The following is a 15308-nucleotide window of genomic DNA, read 5'->3' as shown; positions in this document are numbered from 1 at the left end:
GTTCAGTATATTGTCCAAGGATAATTTGGCATGCAAGCTGGAGTAGCTGGGCGAATCAGTCTACCAACCTCGATGCAAATTTTGTAGCACTTATGCCAATCCTGCTAACACCCAAAAAGCAAGACCCAAGCTGCAGATGGATGGTTTGTGCTAGAAAGAGGGTATAGAAAGAAACATCTTACTACTGTAAAGCATCTAGTGTCCCCTTGCATTTTGGGGAATGCTACCCAATGCACCACTCAAAGATATAACTTTTTTGTTTTGTTCTTTTATTTATTCGTTGCAGTTTATACAGTCTACGTCTAGTTGTTGAAGAAATCATGTGTGAAGATAAAAATCAAACATGCACTTATCTCAAGTTTTCATTCAAAATGACAAATTTTTAAGTGTTTGAATTAAAGAGAATAGCTTGAAATCTCAATGTATGGATCCCTCTAACTCCAAACAAGCAAAACAATATATAAACATACAGCTATAAGTAAAGTTTGCAAGAAGGCAATTGTTTTAGTGTTCTAAAGGCTGGGGTTTCCCATAACATTTTACATTTTTACTGTACAAAACTACAGGGTGGGCCATTTATATGGATACACCGTAATAACATGGGAATGGTTGGTGATATTAAAGACCTATTTGTGGCACATTAGTATATGTGAGGGGGCAAACTCCTCAAGATGGGTGGTGACCATGGTGGCCATTTAGAAGTCGGCCATCTTGGATACAATGTGACACATCAAACTTATTGGTAATGACACAAGAAAAACAATGATGTGTTTGGTTTCAACGTAACTTTATTCTTTCATGAGTTATTTACAAGTTTCTGACCACTTATAAAATGTGTTCAATGTGCTGCCCATTGTGTTGGATTGTCAATGCAACCCTCTTCTCCCACTCTTCACACACTGATAGCAACATCGCAGGAGAAATGCCAGCACAGGCATCCAGTATCCGTAGTTTCAGGTGCTGCACATCTCGTATCTTCACACCATGCCTTCAGATGACCCCAAAGATAAAAGTCTAAGGGGGTCAGATCGGGAGACCTTGGGGGCCATTCAACTGGCCCACGACGACCAATTCACTTTCCAGGAAACTGTTCATCTAGGAATGCTCGGACCTGGCACCCATAATGTGGTGGTGCACCATCTTGCTGGAGAAACTCAGGGAACGTGCCAGCTTCAGTGCATAAAGAGGGAAACGCATCATCATGTAGCAATTTCAAATATCCAGTGGCCTTGAGGTTTCCATTGATGAAGAATGGACCCACTATCGTTGTACCCCATATACCACACCAAACCATCACTTTTGTTGTTCCAACAGTCTTGGAGGGATCCATCCAATGTGGGTTAGTGTCAGACCAATAGCGGCGGTTTTGTTTGTTTAACTTCACCATTCACATAAAAGTTTGCCTCATCGCTGAACAAGATCTTCTTTCATTTCATTTTCATTTATTTATTTATTTCACACTTGGTACAACAGATCAAACAAATCAACCACACTTTCTATCAATAAAGCACTACAACCATGTGTGAAAAGGAGCAGGAAGAAGAAAATATTCTTATTAAACCCTGCCCCCTATCTACAATCCAACTTATATTACAAGTGGGCACCAAAAATCAGGGAACAAACTAATATTAACATTTCTCTCCGGTCCTAACCCAAACCAAACAACAAATTTACAATCAGAATATACCACTCCACATAGTAACAAGGAGAAAAATAAAATTAAAATAAATAAAACAAAAAATTATAAAGGATCCTTTTTCAATGAACTCCAATTTCATTCGCATTCTTCATATTGAGTTATCGTTTTAAGCATGTAACACTTTTTAAAACAATGTAAACTTATACAATTCTTTAAATTATAATGAAGAGAGTTCCACAGTCGTATACCCCTAACCGTTGTACTCATTAATCTTTGTGTTGTCCTAGCTAACTGATGCTTAAAATAAAATTTCCTTCTACTATCTTCTCCCCCTGAACACATTAAAAATACTCTTTGTAACTTAAAGGGCAAAATATTATTTTTAGCCTTAAACATAATTAATAGTGTCCGTAATTTCACTAAATCTCCTAATTTTAATAATTTTGATTTTATAAATAATTTATTTGTATGTTCTCTATATGTAACGTTATGAATCATTCGTATCACTTTCTTCTGTAATAAGTTTAGAGGTTTTATAGTATTCTCATATGTATTCCCCCAAACTTCAACACAGTAACTAAAGTATGAGAAAAACAATGAAAAATATAAAATGCGCATTGTTTTATAATCTAATAAATCTCTTACATTTCCCAAAATATAAATGCTTTTAACCATCTTCTTTCTAATATACTCAATATGAGATTTCCACGTCAAATTTTCATCTACTATTACACCCAAAAAACGAAATTCAGTAACTCTTTCAATCACTTCTCCATCAATGGACATAATGACTTCATCCTCCTTTACACGATTGCCAAATATCATGAATTTAGTTTTTGTCAGTTTCAAAGATAATTTATTTACATCTAACCATTTTTTTAATCTTAACATCTCAGAAGTCATAATTTCAACCAAATCTTCCAAATTCTCTCCAGAGCAATAAAAATTTGTGTCATCTGCAAATAAAATATAATTTAAACTTTTTGATATATCACAGATATCATTAATATATAAATTAAAAAGTTTAGGTCCCAAAATAGAACCTTGAGGAACGCCACATACAATCTTCAATCTTTCAGAAGTATTGCCGAGATAATGTACATATTGCAACCTATTTTCTAAATAACTCCTTAACCAATTCAATGCCACTCCTCTCACACCATAGTTATACAATTTAGAAATCAAAGTAGAATGTTGTAACGTATCAAAAGCTTTTTTTAAATCAACAAATACCCCCACTGTATATTTATTATTATGGGTTGCAGATGAAATATCGTCAATGAAAGTCAACAATGCTAATGCCATTGATCTATTTTTACGAAATCCAAATTGATTTTCATTTATTAGTTGATATTTTTCAATAAAACTATCAAGTCTTTGCGCAAAGAGTTTTTCAAGCACTTTTGAAAACTGTGACAAAAGAGACACTGGCCTATAATTGTTAAAACTATGCTTATCTCCTGATTTATATAAGGGTATCACTTTTGCCACTTTCATTCGATCAGGAAATACTCCTGATTGTAGCGAAAGATTAAAAATATAGCAAAGAGGAATACTTATACAATCTAAAGTCTTTTTAATTATAACCATGTCTATACCATCACAGTCAGTAGATTTTTTATTTTTAAAATTTTCTACAATTGCTACTATTTCTTTTATGGTAATATCGGCCAAGAATGTGGAATTAACCATTCTATTATCTCCTTTCCAGGCTTCCTCATATTCTGGATCGTCATTTTTCCTAATTAAATTTGCTAAAGTAGGTCCAACATTTACAAAAAAGGAATTGAATTCGTTTACTACTTCAGTCTTGTCTTCGACAACTTGATTATTCTTAATAAAATAATTAGGCCGATCTAAGGGTGTGTTCTTGTTACCCAATACCTCCCTAAAAATATTCCAAATGCCCTTAATTATATTCTTGTTTTCCTGAAAAAGTTTATTATAGTAGTCTTTCTTGGCTTTCCTCAATATTAATACCAACTTATTTTTATAAACTTTGTATTTCATTTCCGCATTCTTAGTTCTCTGTTATATAATCCCTATATAAATTATTTTTCTTTTTACACGCATTTGCAAGACCCTTAGTTATCCAAGGGTTCATATTCTTATTCTTTTTCTTATACTTAAATGATCCCAATGGACAATGTTTATCATACAAGGCCAAATATGTATTTAAAAATGCTCCGTATGCAACGTCGACCTCATTAACATAAACCTCCTTCCAGTCCACTTCCATGAGGTCTTGTCTAAACTTGTTAATTGCCTCGTTATTTCTTACCCTTCTATGACTCATGAAACCAACTTCTTCCTTTCTTTTCATATTTAAATCAAAAGTAAAAAAGACTGGTAGATGATCGCTTATATCATTCATGATGAGGCCACTCATAATATTACTCTCCAAACTATTAATTAAAATATGATCAATTAGTGTTTCTGATTTATCCGTTATTCTACTCGGCTTTATGATTAAAGGATAAAATCCTTTACCAAATAATAATTCAAAAAAATCTGACGAAGCCTTATCATTTGCCTCTTTACAAAGATCAATGTTGTAATCACCACATAAACATACAGTCTTATTTCCCTTAGCCTTACTCAATAAGTCTTCTACTGCTTCTGTAAATAACTCAATCTGTGACCCCGGTTTCCTATATATGCACGTTACAATTATATTACTTCTTCTTTCTATATCCAATTCCACTGTCACAGACTCCATTAAATCGTCTATAGCCACAGACACACATTCAACTTTTTTACATTTCAAATCGCAATTAACAAAAAGTGCCACCCCTCCTGCCTTCTTCTTAGTTCTATTTACAAAGTATAAATCGTACCCTTCAATACAGAAATTACAACCCCTATTCTCATCTAACCATGTTTCAGACAGAGCAATTATTTGAAACCTTCGTGAACTGACAGCCCTGTTCCAATTTTTGTTTTGCTTATTCTGCAAATTCTGTGCACCGATCTGGGTCATTCTCGTTGAGATGCTGCAGTAGCTGGAGTTTGTAAGGGTGCCATTTGTGAGTAGCTAATATCCGCCGAAGGGATGTTCGGCTAATGCCACTCTCCAGTGACATGTGCCGAGTGCTACGCTGTGGGCTTTTGCTGAATGAAGCTAGGACAGCCACTGATGTTTCTTCATTAGTGACAGTTTTCTTGCGTCCACATTTTGGCAAATTCAACACTGAACTGTAGCATGGGAGATGGGTGGTCTCGCAGGGTGTCTTGCATTGAAATCTGCTGCAATGACCCCGTTACTGCGTTCACCAGATATCAACACAATTTCGATCTGCTCCTCACATGTTAAACTCTTCGACATGTCAATGGCTGTGAACAAAGAGAAACTTGTAAATAACTCATGAAAGAATAAAGTTACATTGAAAGCAAGCGCACCATTGTTTTTCTTGTGACATTACCAATAAGTTTGATGTGTCACATGGCACTCTTCCTATTGGAAAAAAAAAGTTGTATCCAAGATGGCCGACTTCTAAATGGCCACCATGGTCACCACCCATCTTGAGGAGTTTGCCCCCTCACATATACTAATGTGCCACAAACAGGACTTTAATATCACCAACCATTCCCATGTTATTACGGTGTATCCATATAAATGGCGCACCCTGTATTGCTAGTATTATTATTATTATTATTATTATTATTATTATTATTATTTGTTTAGGGTTGTTTGCTAGACGACTGAAATTACTCTATGGACACTAGACAAAACAAACAAACAAACATGTAAATATGTTTTAATTTTAGTTTTATATTCAAATTAATTACGTTTTGGTCCAAAATCTTTTTTTCATTAAAAATGAAAATGATTCAAAAGAAAGAAAAGAAATGAAAGAATGAATATAGAATAAATTGTTTTTGAAAGTAGAAGTTATTCTCTGTCTTCTGTGTTCTGAAGGGATTTAAACTAAACCTGATCTGAAACTATTTCAGTCTGAACAACAACATATGGGATGCAGTGCAACAAAAAGGCCTAAAATCTTAAAATGAAATGTAAAGCCAGGAAACAGACAGACAGCCCAATCTCACCAGGAGAGGAAAGAGCTATTGGGATGGAAATTATTTAATTTATCCTGTGTCTGTGAATAAATGAATCAATGAAAATGCTAAGGGTGAGCTAATACAGCTTTAGTGAAGGTGGCCTGAGTGAGGTGGGGAAAGGAGCTGACTGATGCTGGGCAATTTATATTCAGATCGGGTTAGGGAAGCAGTAAGAAACACGATAAAAATTCCACCTTACTTCTTGCTTAAGGGGTTGTTGGACATTAGATACACGTCCACACCTAATATTTAATATCATTACTCTGGCCAGCCCAAATTACAAGGAATGTTGTAGAGAGGAGGAGCATGAGAAATACATTGACATTAAGGACCAGTTACATTTTGTAACACACTAGGATCACCTTCCTTTCCACTGAAGATAGCTGATTGACTTTCTAATGGTTTTCAAGGTTGCTTGTTGTTTGTTAGTTCTCATCAGTTAGTTATACCAGTTCTCAACATTTCCTAACATTTTCACAGTAATATGCTGTCATTTTTTCCCTCGAATAGTTAAGGCTGAAATCTATTGTGCGTATCTGATACTTCAATATTGCTTTATATTTTTTTAACCATGGAACAAGACTTTCCATCACCCTTTTATCTGGCAACTCAGGGGTGTAAACACTGTCCTGCTCACACTTTATAGTGGTTTTGTGGTGCTGCTGGCTTCAACTGAGGATATAGTCAGGTTGTGGAAGGAAGGATCAAGCATTTCAATCCCAGTGACTGGAAAGTTCTTCATCACAGTACTCGAGAAGAAATTCCAGAACAGAGTCTGCTAGTCAAATGTCAGATTTAGGAGGAATAATGTGGTTTTCATTCCACTCGTTGGTCCGCCTCCTTTTTCTCTCCAGGATATCTGAGTATGTGTGGGACTTTGCCCAACCAGTCTATTTGTATTTAGTATTATGTATTTTGCCAACTTAAAGAAGTGGGGGGGGAATCGCACTGCAGACAAAAAATTTCATAATGTTTATGGACAGGATATTTTGGTGGCAAGTGGCTGAAGGCTTAAGTGGTCTCAGGATCTCATCTCTGCTTTTTGCAGATGATGTGGTTCCATTGACTTCATCAGGGAGATGGGGTTTTTATATCTTCTCTTTTTAATTAATTAAACCTTTAACTGTAGGGTAAAAATAACTCTAATAAAGAAATTAACACCACAAATATAATTTGGCAGCATGAAAACAAACTCAACCACAGGGAAAAGCTATATGTTTACAAACTCATCCACTGATTCGGACCAGAATACACCAACTATAGCCCTAGCAGACAGTGAAATGGATGTGCGACATCAGGTCAGGAGTCATGAAGTGTTGTTTTTTTCCTGCCCTCTTGTCAGGAAATTGAAGCAGCATAAAGGGATGTCCTGTTCTTCACTGAGCTGGCTGAGCAGGGGCAGCGCTTGAGAGAGGAAATCAAAGCTTTCATGTAGGAGGACACATGTTTCACAACTCACTGAATCAAAGTGGGTCAAAATCTTTTTTTAGTTGACACTATACAGAGGTGTGACATGTTCATTTAGAACATGCGGGGTTCAAACAAACAAGTCAATGTGGCATTTAAGAGTGTAAAAGCGTTCATCATAAAACTGAGATTAGGAACAATGCTGCTCACTACGAAAAGCCTCAGCATACAAGGTTCCTGCAAAACAAGGAACTGCATTCAGTACATCCATCACCCTCTTCATCACATTTAAAAGGGTTAACAGCGGAGCACTTTTGACTACAGTCTCATTATGTGTGAAATGGACATTGAAAAAGTCATGTTAGACTCTACTGGACTAATCTGTATATGAAAAAATACTAAATGTTGTATTTTATCATATCTATTGGTGTCTTTCCTTACTCTTTTGGCAGCTGAATGTGGTGTCTGTAATCATTTTAGATATAAGATTCTTATTCTATCATGTTTATGCTTTGATTTATTCAGCTCTTCTCTTTTAGTCTTTTTTTAACAAATAGAATTACAGCATGTAACAAGTGGGGAGTAGGACTTGAATCTCATTTCTGCCTTCAGGTCTCTTGCAGAGCCTTTCGCCTGATGATGGTAGCCATGAATGAACTGCAGTGCAACACAGACCTGACAGTCAACTTAGTTAGGCACGAGGTAACCCATATGGAAAAGATATATATAAATTTTATAAAGTCTGTATCTGTCTTGTGTGAAACTTGTATGAAAAGCATATAAGAGTGAAAACAGATATAAGATCCCTTGAAAAATTATGTAATGAAACTTGTATGTTTTGGATACTTACTAAAGCAATGTATGAAAGTAATGAGAAAGTGGCCATTTTCATGAGTAATCACATATAAGTTTTTACTATTTCTTTTCCATATGGAAAGCCTGAAATGATAGGACACGTTTCAAAGCTATCAAAACTCTTTAAGTACGAAACATGTCTGTTTGGAAACACATGTCAAAATGTAATAAGTCACATGACACACTACTGCTTATCTCCAGACTGATCTGGCTCACTCAGTGTAACTACAATATAACTTACAGTAGACACTAAAAACATGTAGGACAAAACTTAACTGGAATACTGCATATTGTTAAAAAATATAGTTTTCTAGTTAACACAGGTTAAAGCAACTTTCTAGAGCAATTGCAATTTAAAGTGTAAAATATCTGCCACCTTAAAGACACAGGAACACAGCAGCTCCTAATCAATCAACCACTGTACGATCTGTGTAGATGAGAGAGCAGTGACTTATATGCTTCACCAAGTTTAGATGCTGCTTTTAACGCTTGTATTAAATACAAGTTACCTTTTTGCTTTGGACTCAAATTATAAGTAGCAAATGATATTGCATAATTAATACTGAAGATTTTAAATTCCTAAATAGTGTCAAGCACAATCACAGTTTTTGTAGTACTGTTACTTGAAAGCAATATAATAATTGTATTTATTACTCAATGAAATTACATGCATTGTATAATGACAATAAGTACAAATTAAGGAGTAAAGACACATGAGTTGACTTGATGCAAACAGTTTATAATCAAGTAATGAACAGTAGTTCTCCTAGTTGAAAAATAATATGTGATACTAATAGCTACCACACAGTCTATATCTCCTGTAGACAAATATAGCTGCGTTGAGAGATGTAGTACCTGATATGCCAAAATCAAAGATGGCTAGGTTAACAGTCATGAGCTCAGGAGGCTTTAACTTGGTCTTCCGTTTCATGGTCATATAAATGACATATCCATTCCCTGTTGCAGACATGATTCCTGAAAAAGAGAAAGAAAGACTGCGATCATACCAATTATCCATTAGTTCAGATTCTTTCCCATCATTCTTCATGGTAGATCAAAATCAAGAGAGTATTTTTTAGTACTTTCCATCAGTTTTGACCAGATGCTCAATACCACTATTTAAACTGCAGGCCCAAATCTTGACAGAGCCTCTGTGTTTCACAAACGGCTAACTAATCTAGCTTGTTAGTTACCCCACAAGTTAGTTTGTGAGTATGATTTTCAACAGGAACACTGAGACTCAAACAATGAGTTTGTTGTTCCTAGTTTTAGAGCCCAAAATTAGACCTAAAACAGAGTGTTGATGTTCATTATTTCAACATGTTCAGAGCAGCAGGACAGGCTAAGTTCTCTCCTGAGAAATGTTATTCCCTCTTGCTTAAATTTTGGATTTTCTTTAATATGAAACTGAAAAAGTCCAAAGAGGTGGCTCACTGTTTGGATTTAAATATTGAAGAATTATGGACTCATTTAGACTTAAATGCATCTACTAAACATATCTACATTGACATGTGCTTTAAAATTGGATCCGGCACCACCAGCACTCTTTATGGTTAATATCAAATATTTTATATAATGTTACATAATTTCAGTTCCATTTTATTCGTGGGTTTGGATGCCAAGCGTAAAGACATATGTTTGTCTATTAATAGAAGGCATAATAACCCATTTTTTATTCCTCACAAACTATGTCACAATGTAACATTCAATTCCCCCTGAAATAACAGCATTACAACTGATCTCAGACGATGGTGAAATACTACAGCAGTAAACTCAAGGCACACTGTCCTTGAGTTAATCTGAAGGCCACATGAAGCTTAGAGTTATAGAACTAACAGCTGAATTTTCAATTTTTAGCAGCAAAGAAATTTTTAGGCGCCATCCTATTACGGTACTGCGCTGGAATTCACTGAGCTCCTGAGAGCCACCGATTCTTTCTCAAATGTTTGTAGAAGCTGTTTGCATGCATAGGTTATTTGCATGCAGGTTTATTTCAAAATAAAACAGCGTCTCAAAGGCATTGGGGTATTTCCCAGTGGTCTGAGGGTCATTTTAATCTGCTGTGTGTCAAATTGACCAGTGCATGATACAGCTACAGGAAATGAGTTGGGAATTCAGAACACATTACTCTCTCACACTCTCTGTCTTTGACAGAGACACTCGGTACTTTCTTCCCTATCCATGTCTTGTACAACATTTTCCCAATGATATGGATGATATCACAAGATGAAACAGGAACATGTAGATAAGGTTAAATAAGATAAGCCAAATGCAGCTTTATTCACACTCTGGAATGCCTATGTATTGATGGAGACATAGCGAGATCTCTCCTGAGAGGGAATGCAGTTCAGTATGTTACATAGAATCTGATAGCAAGAAGATTTATGGGTTTGTTTGTGTGAAAAGTGTGTGTGTGTGTGTGTGTGTGTGTGTGTGTGTGTGTGTGTGTGTGTGTGTGTGTGTGTGTGTGTGTGTGTGTGTTTTGTTTATGAAAATCTAATTAAAAAAAAAAAAAAGTAAAACAAAAAAAAGACGAAGAAAACTGTCATTTTCTTAATATTAACCAGGCCTGAATACAATGTGATAATGCAAATCTACTCCTCCACTTAAAAGCTCCACCATTTTAATCAAATGAAAAAGATTCACAAACAGACATTAACTCACTATTTTCATTAATTTTATAATTAATGAAAATAGTGAATCAGAAGAAGTGTCAAAGACATGCAGAAACCACAGTTTAGTAACACTCCATCTCCCCACTGAACCACTGAAATGGCAGAGATTGTGTGGGATAAAGCGGCCACCCCGTCAGCTGCTTCCTATTCAGCATGTTTGTTTTGCACACACATTCTGTTCACTGCTGAATAAACCAGATTCATTTATGAGGGTTTATTTATAAGGGCACTTGAAGGAAAAATAATTTAACTAATAGCACAATGAGTCCACATTTCCATGTACTCATTTGATGCACAGCACCAGGAAAAAATATAATAGCAAAGACACAGTGCCAAGAAGGGGCTGTAAGAGGATTCCCACAAGAATAAAAGGAACAATGGAAAACCACAACAAACAGAACATGAATCCCCCACGCTGCCTTTTGCTCTGTACATCTGTTTCTGTCATCATACATTAAGCCGCTCTATTCTCCGGTATCTCAGTCACATTGTAAGATAGATGAAAATCAAATTAGGCCACCTGTCTTACTGAATTTACAAGCATATACAGTAACTCATCAGTGCCAGGTAAAAAAGATTATCTACTTCTCGTGTTTAAAAAATTTATCTCCAAGATGAAGTAGTGGCCGTGTCTGTTACACAAACTAGATTAAAGTCTACAAAAACAAATGAGTATCTACTATTATAAGCTGCAGAATACAAAGACAAGGCAGACAGCATCTGTGAGAAGAAATATGTGTATGAAAAGAGGACCTTCGTATTCAAAGTTGCAATAATAATCATGTGGTTAAGGTTATCTAATTATCATTGGTTAAACGGGGACCCTACTTGTTAAGTCAAATATTTTGTTGACTCCAGATTATCTTTCTAGTTCTCACTTCCTCCTTTCTTCCATTCATAATTACTATTGATAGTATACTATTGTCTTTTGTCATGTCATCCCTCGTGGTTGTGTTTCCTTGTTCACTGTTCCCACAATCTACTGATATTCTGAGTCCCTGCCCTGTGTATAATCTGGTTTTCCTGTATTATTGTGAATGATGGCACTTAAACTGATATTTTGAGTCATACCGGTTTCCCAAGTGGTGCATTTGGGTCCACGACCTGCCTGTCACACAGCCAACACTTGACATCCCACATTAAAGGCAAATTTAAAACCAATGGAAAATTATATTTCCTGAATATGGTACATGGACGACATATCAAACTCACAGCTTCTATAACCCTATAAATTCCTGTAAGGAGGGATTTTCTCCTTATTTTGTGTTTTAGCACTGAACTATGAAATATCAAAGGTTTTAAAACCATCCATCCATTCGCTTCTGCTTCTCCTTTTCAGGGTCGAGGGGGCGCTGGAGCCTATCCCAGCTGTCATAGGGCGAGAGGCAGGGTACACCCTGGACAGGTCGCCAGTCTGTCGCAGGGCGGTTTTAAAACCAGTTTTTGGGTAATTTGTAGTACTGCTGTAGTACTACCTCCACTGTAAGAGGAACCTCTGAGTGACTTAATTGTACAGTGACTGATCTAGATCAGTGTGGATGTTGGTGTCTAAGCAAGTTAATGGAGCAACAGTGACATTCAGACTTGATTATGTTATTGAAGAAATACAGCAACATTTTCACTGCGCTATTTCAAACTGCTATTGAGGCATTGACACAGAGCAAAGAATTAATAGAAAAAGAATAAACAGAAATAGGGTTGCAAGAAAGTACAAGTTCACTCTGACTGTGAGTGCAAAGAGCTGCTCCAGTGTCCATCAAGTGTTCTACACGCAACCCGATCTTCCTCCTCCCATTCTGATTACCGTTTTTACATTATTCTCCAGGGCCTTCACAGTAATGTGAAAAACCTATTTACATTAAAAAGAAATCTACTTAACAAGAAGTTAGGGTTCAGAGCTAAGGGTTGGGGTCATCACTGATGATGACTTAGACCTCAGAGGGTAAACAACATTTCTTGCTACTCTGTCATTATAAAAAACAGTAACACACAACAATCACACAGCTCCAATAACAATTTCCTCCTTCTTGTTGCAGCCAGTTTGCTAATTGTATTTCTACTGGCAATGGCAGTGCACATGCACATGCAGTTCGAGAAAGCCTTTAAAGGTGCTGAAGTTACATACCTGGAAGAATCTGTCAGAGAGTCTCCAGACCTCTTTGGTCCTCAAGTCACTTGGAGTACATAAATGCCAACATAAACTTTAATTCTGTTATTAGTTGCCATCCTTGTGCTTAATGCTCCTTCTATTCACGAGGAGTTATGTTTGTGTGAGTTGTTATCATTTAATGACAGAGGCTGTCAAGAGAAATTAGCTAGCAATTAAAAAAAATTAACAGCCACAGACAGCCACAAACTCGGGTAATGTATGTTAATGTCATTAACGTATAATTACAAACACTGCAGAACTCAAAGTGAACACTATCAGCATGGGCCTGACATATAAAGAACAAGAAATGTTTACATTTCCAAAAATGTATCTAAACATGCGTTACTCATTTGGTTTCACTTTGCAGCTGTTTTTTTTTTTTTTTTTTTTTTTTTTTTTTTTTACTTTTTCCTTAATGAAATCATATCATGACAAGCTGACAGCAGTACCTGAACCCTGACAGTTCAACAGAGTCCAACTTAAGAAAATACCTCTAAATAGATAAAGATGGGGGAAAACCATCAAGCTGGCAACACATAAGCTGAAAAGTGTAAAAACAACAAAATACAGAAAAAAACTGCACATTCCTGAAATCAAAGAGCACAGCAACCTGAAATTAATTACAGAAACATCAGAGTCTGGCTGTGTTTCAGCCACAGGCTCAACAGGAACATTTTTAGAAACTACAAGTGGTTACTTTTCAGTTAAGGTTTCACACATATATTTTGGTCTTACAGTTCTGAATTTACTGTTGGATTCAGGCAGACAGATTTACCTCTAGTAAATGGTTTGGGGAAATCAAATCTCCTACTTCATGGAAATGAGCCAAAGGGAGAGCAAACAGACATTAACTTATTACACTCTGTTTTTATCTTCACTTTGTCCGATAACAGGCTATATTTGCCATGCGTTTTAGATTTGGGTTGTGGTTTGTGTTAGCAACTGTGTTCTGTGCTGGCACTGATGTCATTATTTGTTTCCACTATGTATTAGGGCATTCTGTGCTTGGTTGTTTTCCATCTTTCCATGTCCTTTAAAATCCTACACGTGTGTTGTAAATTTGGTGAAGATGTTTTTATCATGTGCATGTGTTTTGCAGATTAAGAGTACAGTGAAATCTACAGACACTGGTGTGATTGAAAATATGTGAGCCTGAAGGTCTCATGTGACTTCCAGCTGATGTTATCAGAACACATTTTGCTTTTGTGGGGAGTTCCAGGCACTGGCTGTGCAAACTGCTTCTGTGCACATTACCCTTTTGCTATTTTCAGCTTGTAAACAATGAAAATCTCACAAGAACAAGAGTAAGCAGTTAATTTTCCCAAGGGGCCACATGAGAAACTGGGACTGTTGTGGAGGGCCACGGCATAAGATGAAGTGAATTGCGAGCTTCCTCGTGCAGCCCTCCACAACATCCCCAGTCCTAGTTTCTAATATGGCCTCTTTGGAAAATTAGTTTCCCATCCTTGTTATAGGGCAGCATGTGTGTAAGTCTGTCATTGTTTGAAGAAATCATCAGTTTGAGCTGCTGTCACTGCTGCAAAGCAAGGACAACTCTTTTCTGTGTATTAAAACTTCTTTGACTATAAGTGGGTCTTTGAAGCATTGAAACATGTTATCCGAATTATGAGATTTGTCTCTGTTAATGACAAACACAAGGTTTCTTCCTCATTAACCCTTGTAGCTTAGAACAGGACAGGGAAGATGTGGGTGGCTGAAAGATTTAAATTCACACTCAAGTAATTACATTGCTAATAGGAAACCACAGATGGACTAATTGTGCATCTCTAAATACACAGTGGGGGATGAGAAAGAAAACAGACAGTGAGAAGTTTATTTCACTTATATTCTGTAGTCCCATGTTTTCTCTTTAACATCTCAAGTTAGAGCTGGACTTAAAGGCACATGCTAAATAGGCATTTTTCCATCAAAACTAGAAGATGTTAAATTTCTAATTAAGTCTCATACACTTTAGTCTGACAATTTTGTGTGTAACCCTCTGGGGACTAATTACAACCTTACTGTTACTCTCACTTGCTGCTTGGCTAGACTGTTTAGGCAAAAACGTCTAGGGCATACTTTTGTTCTTCACTTGCTATTTGTTCCATTTTATTCCAGTTCTTTCATTTAATACCTGCAATTAAAACTTTTTTTCATATAATAAAAATGTAACGTTAAAGAAAGAAGTAATTATGTGTAGTACAAGAATTTAATTACAGCTATTAGTGCTTTTGATATGCCCATTAATACTTAATAGACTGTGCATCTTCATTATGCGGCTCAAATATTATGCGGCTCAAATGTCTCTAATGTCTGCATTTTCCAAAGTAGGGATTAAGCTAAAAGAGCAACAACAGTTGCCAATATTCTATTTCTTTAACATTTTTTTGACACTTTCCCCCGGGTGACAATATGCACTCACAGCATGTAGACGATGACAGGAATTTTACTGAGGAGACTGTGGTTTGTTCTGTAGTTGTCAGGCCGAGTTTCACTTACGAATTTCCCTTGCTGTTTGGCT

General features: G+C 36.2%; 1 protein-coding gene across 3 annotated transcripts in view; it reads right to left on the bottom strand.

Moving 5' to 3' along the window:
• opn5 (opsin 5) overlaps window positions 1-15308 on the bottom strand; it is a 61182-nt gene that overhangs the window by 16824 nt on the left and 29050 nt on the right. For all 3 annotated transcript variants that reach the window (XM_086264164.1, XM_086264165.1, XM_086264166.1), the window contains one exon: window positions 8819-8938. In XM_086264164.1, the coding sequence (XP_086120290.1) occupies window positions 8819-8938 (120 nt within the window). The remainder of the gene's footprint in view (window positions 1-8818; window positions 8939-15308) is intronic.

Source organism: Aulonocara sp. 'chitande type north' Nkhata Bay, linkage group LG15, assembly GCF_057382095.1.
Source record: "Aulonocara sp. 'chitande type north' Nkhata Bay isolate Kocher_YH1m ecotype deep benthic linkage group LG15, A_spYH_male_GT1.1, whole genome shotgun sequence".
NCBI lineage: Eukaryota > Metazoa > Chordata > Actinopteri > Cichliformes > Cichlidae > Aulonocara > Aulonocara sp. 'chitande type north' Nkhata Bay.
The sequence above is the reverse complement of the archived record's forward strand: the minus strand, read 5'-3'. Positions and strand labels throughout refer to the sequence as shown.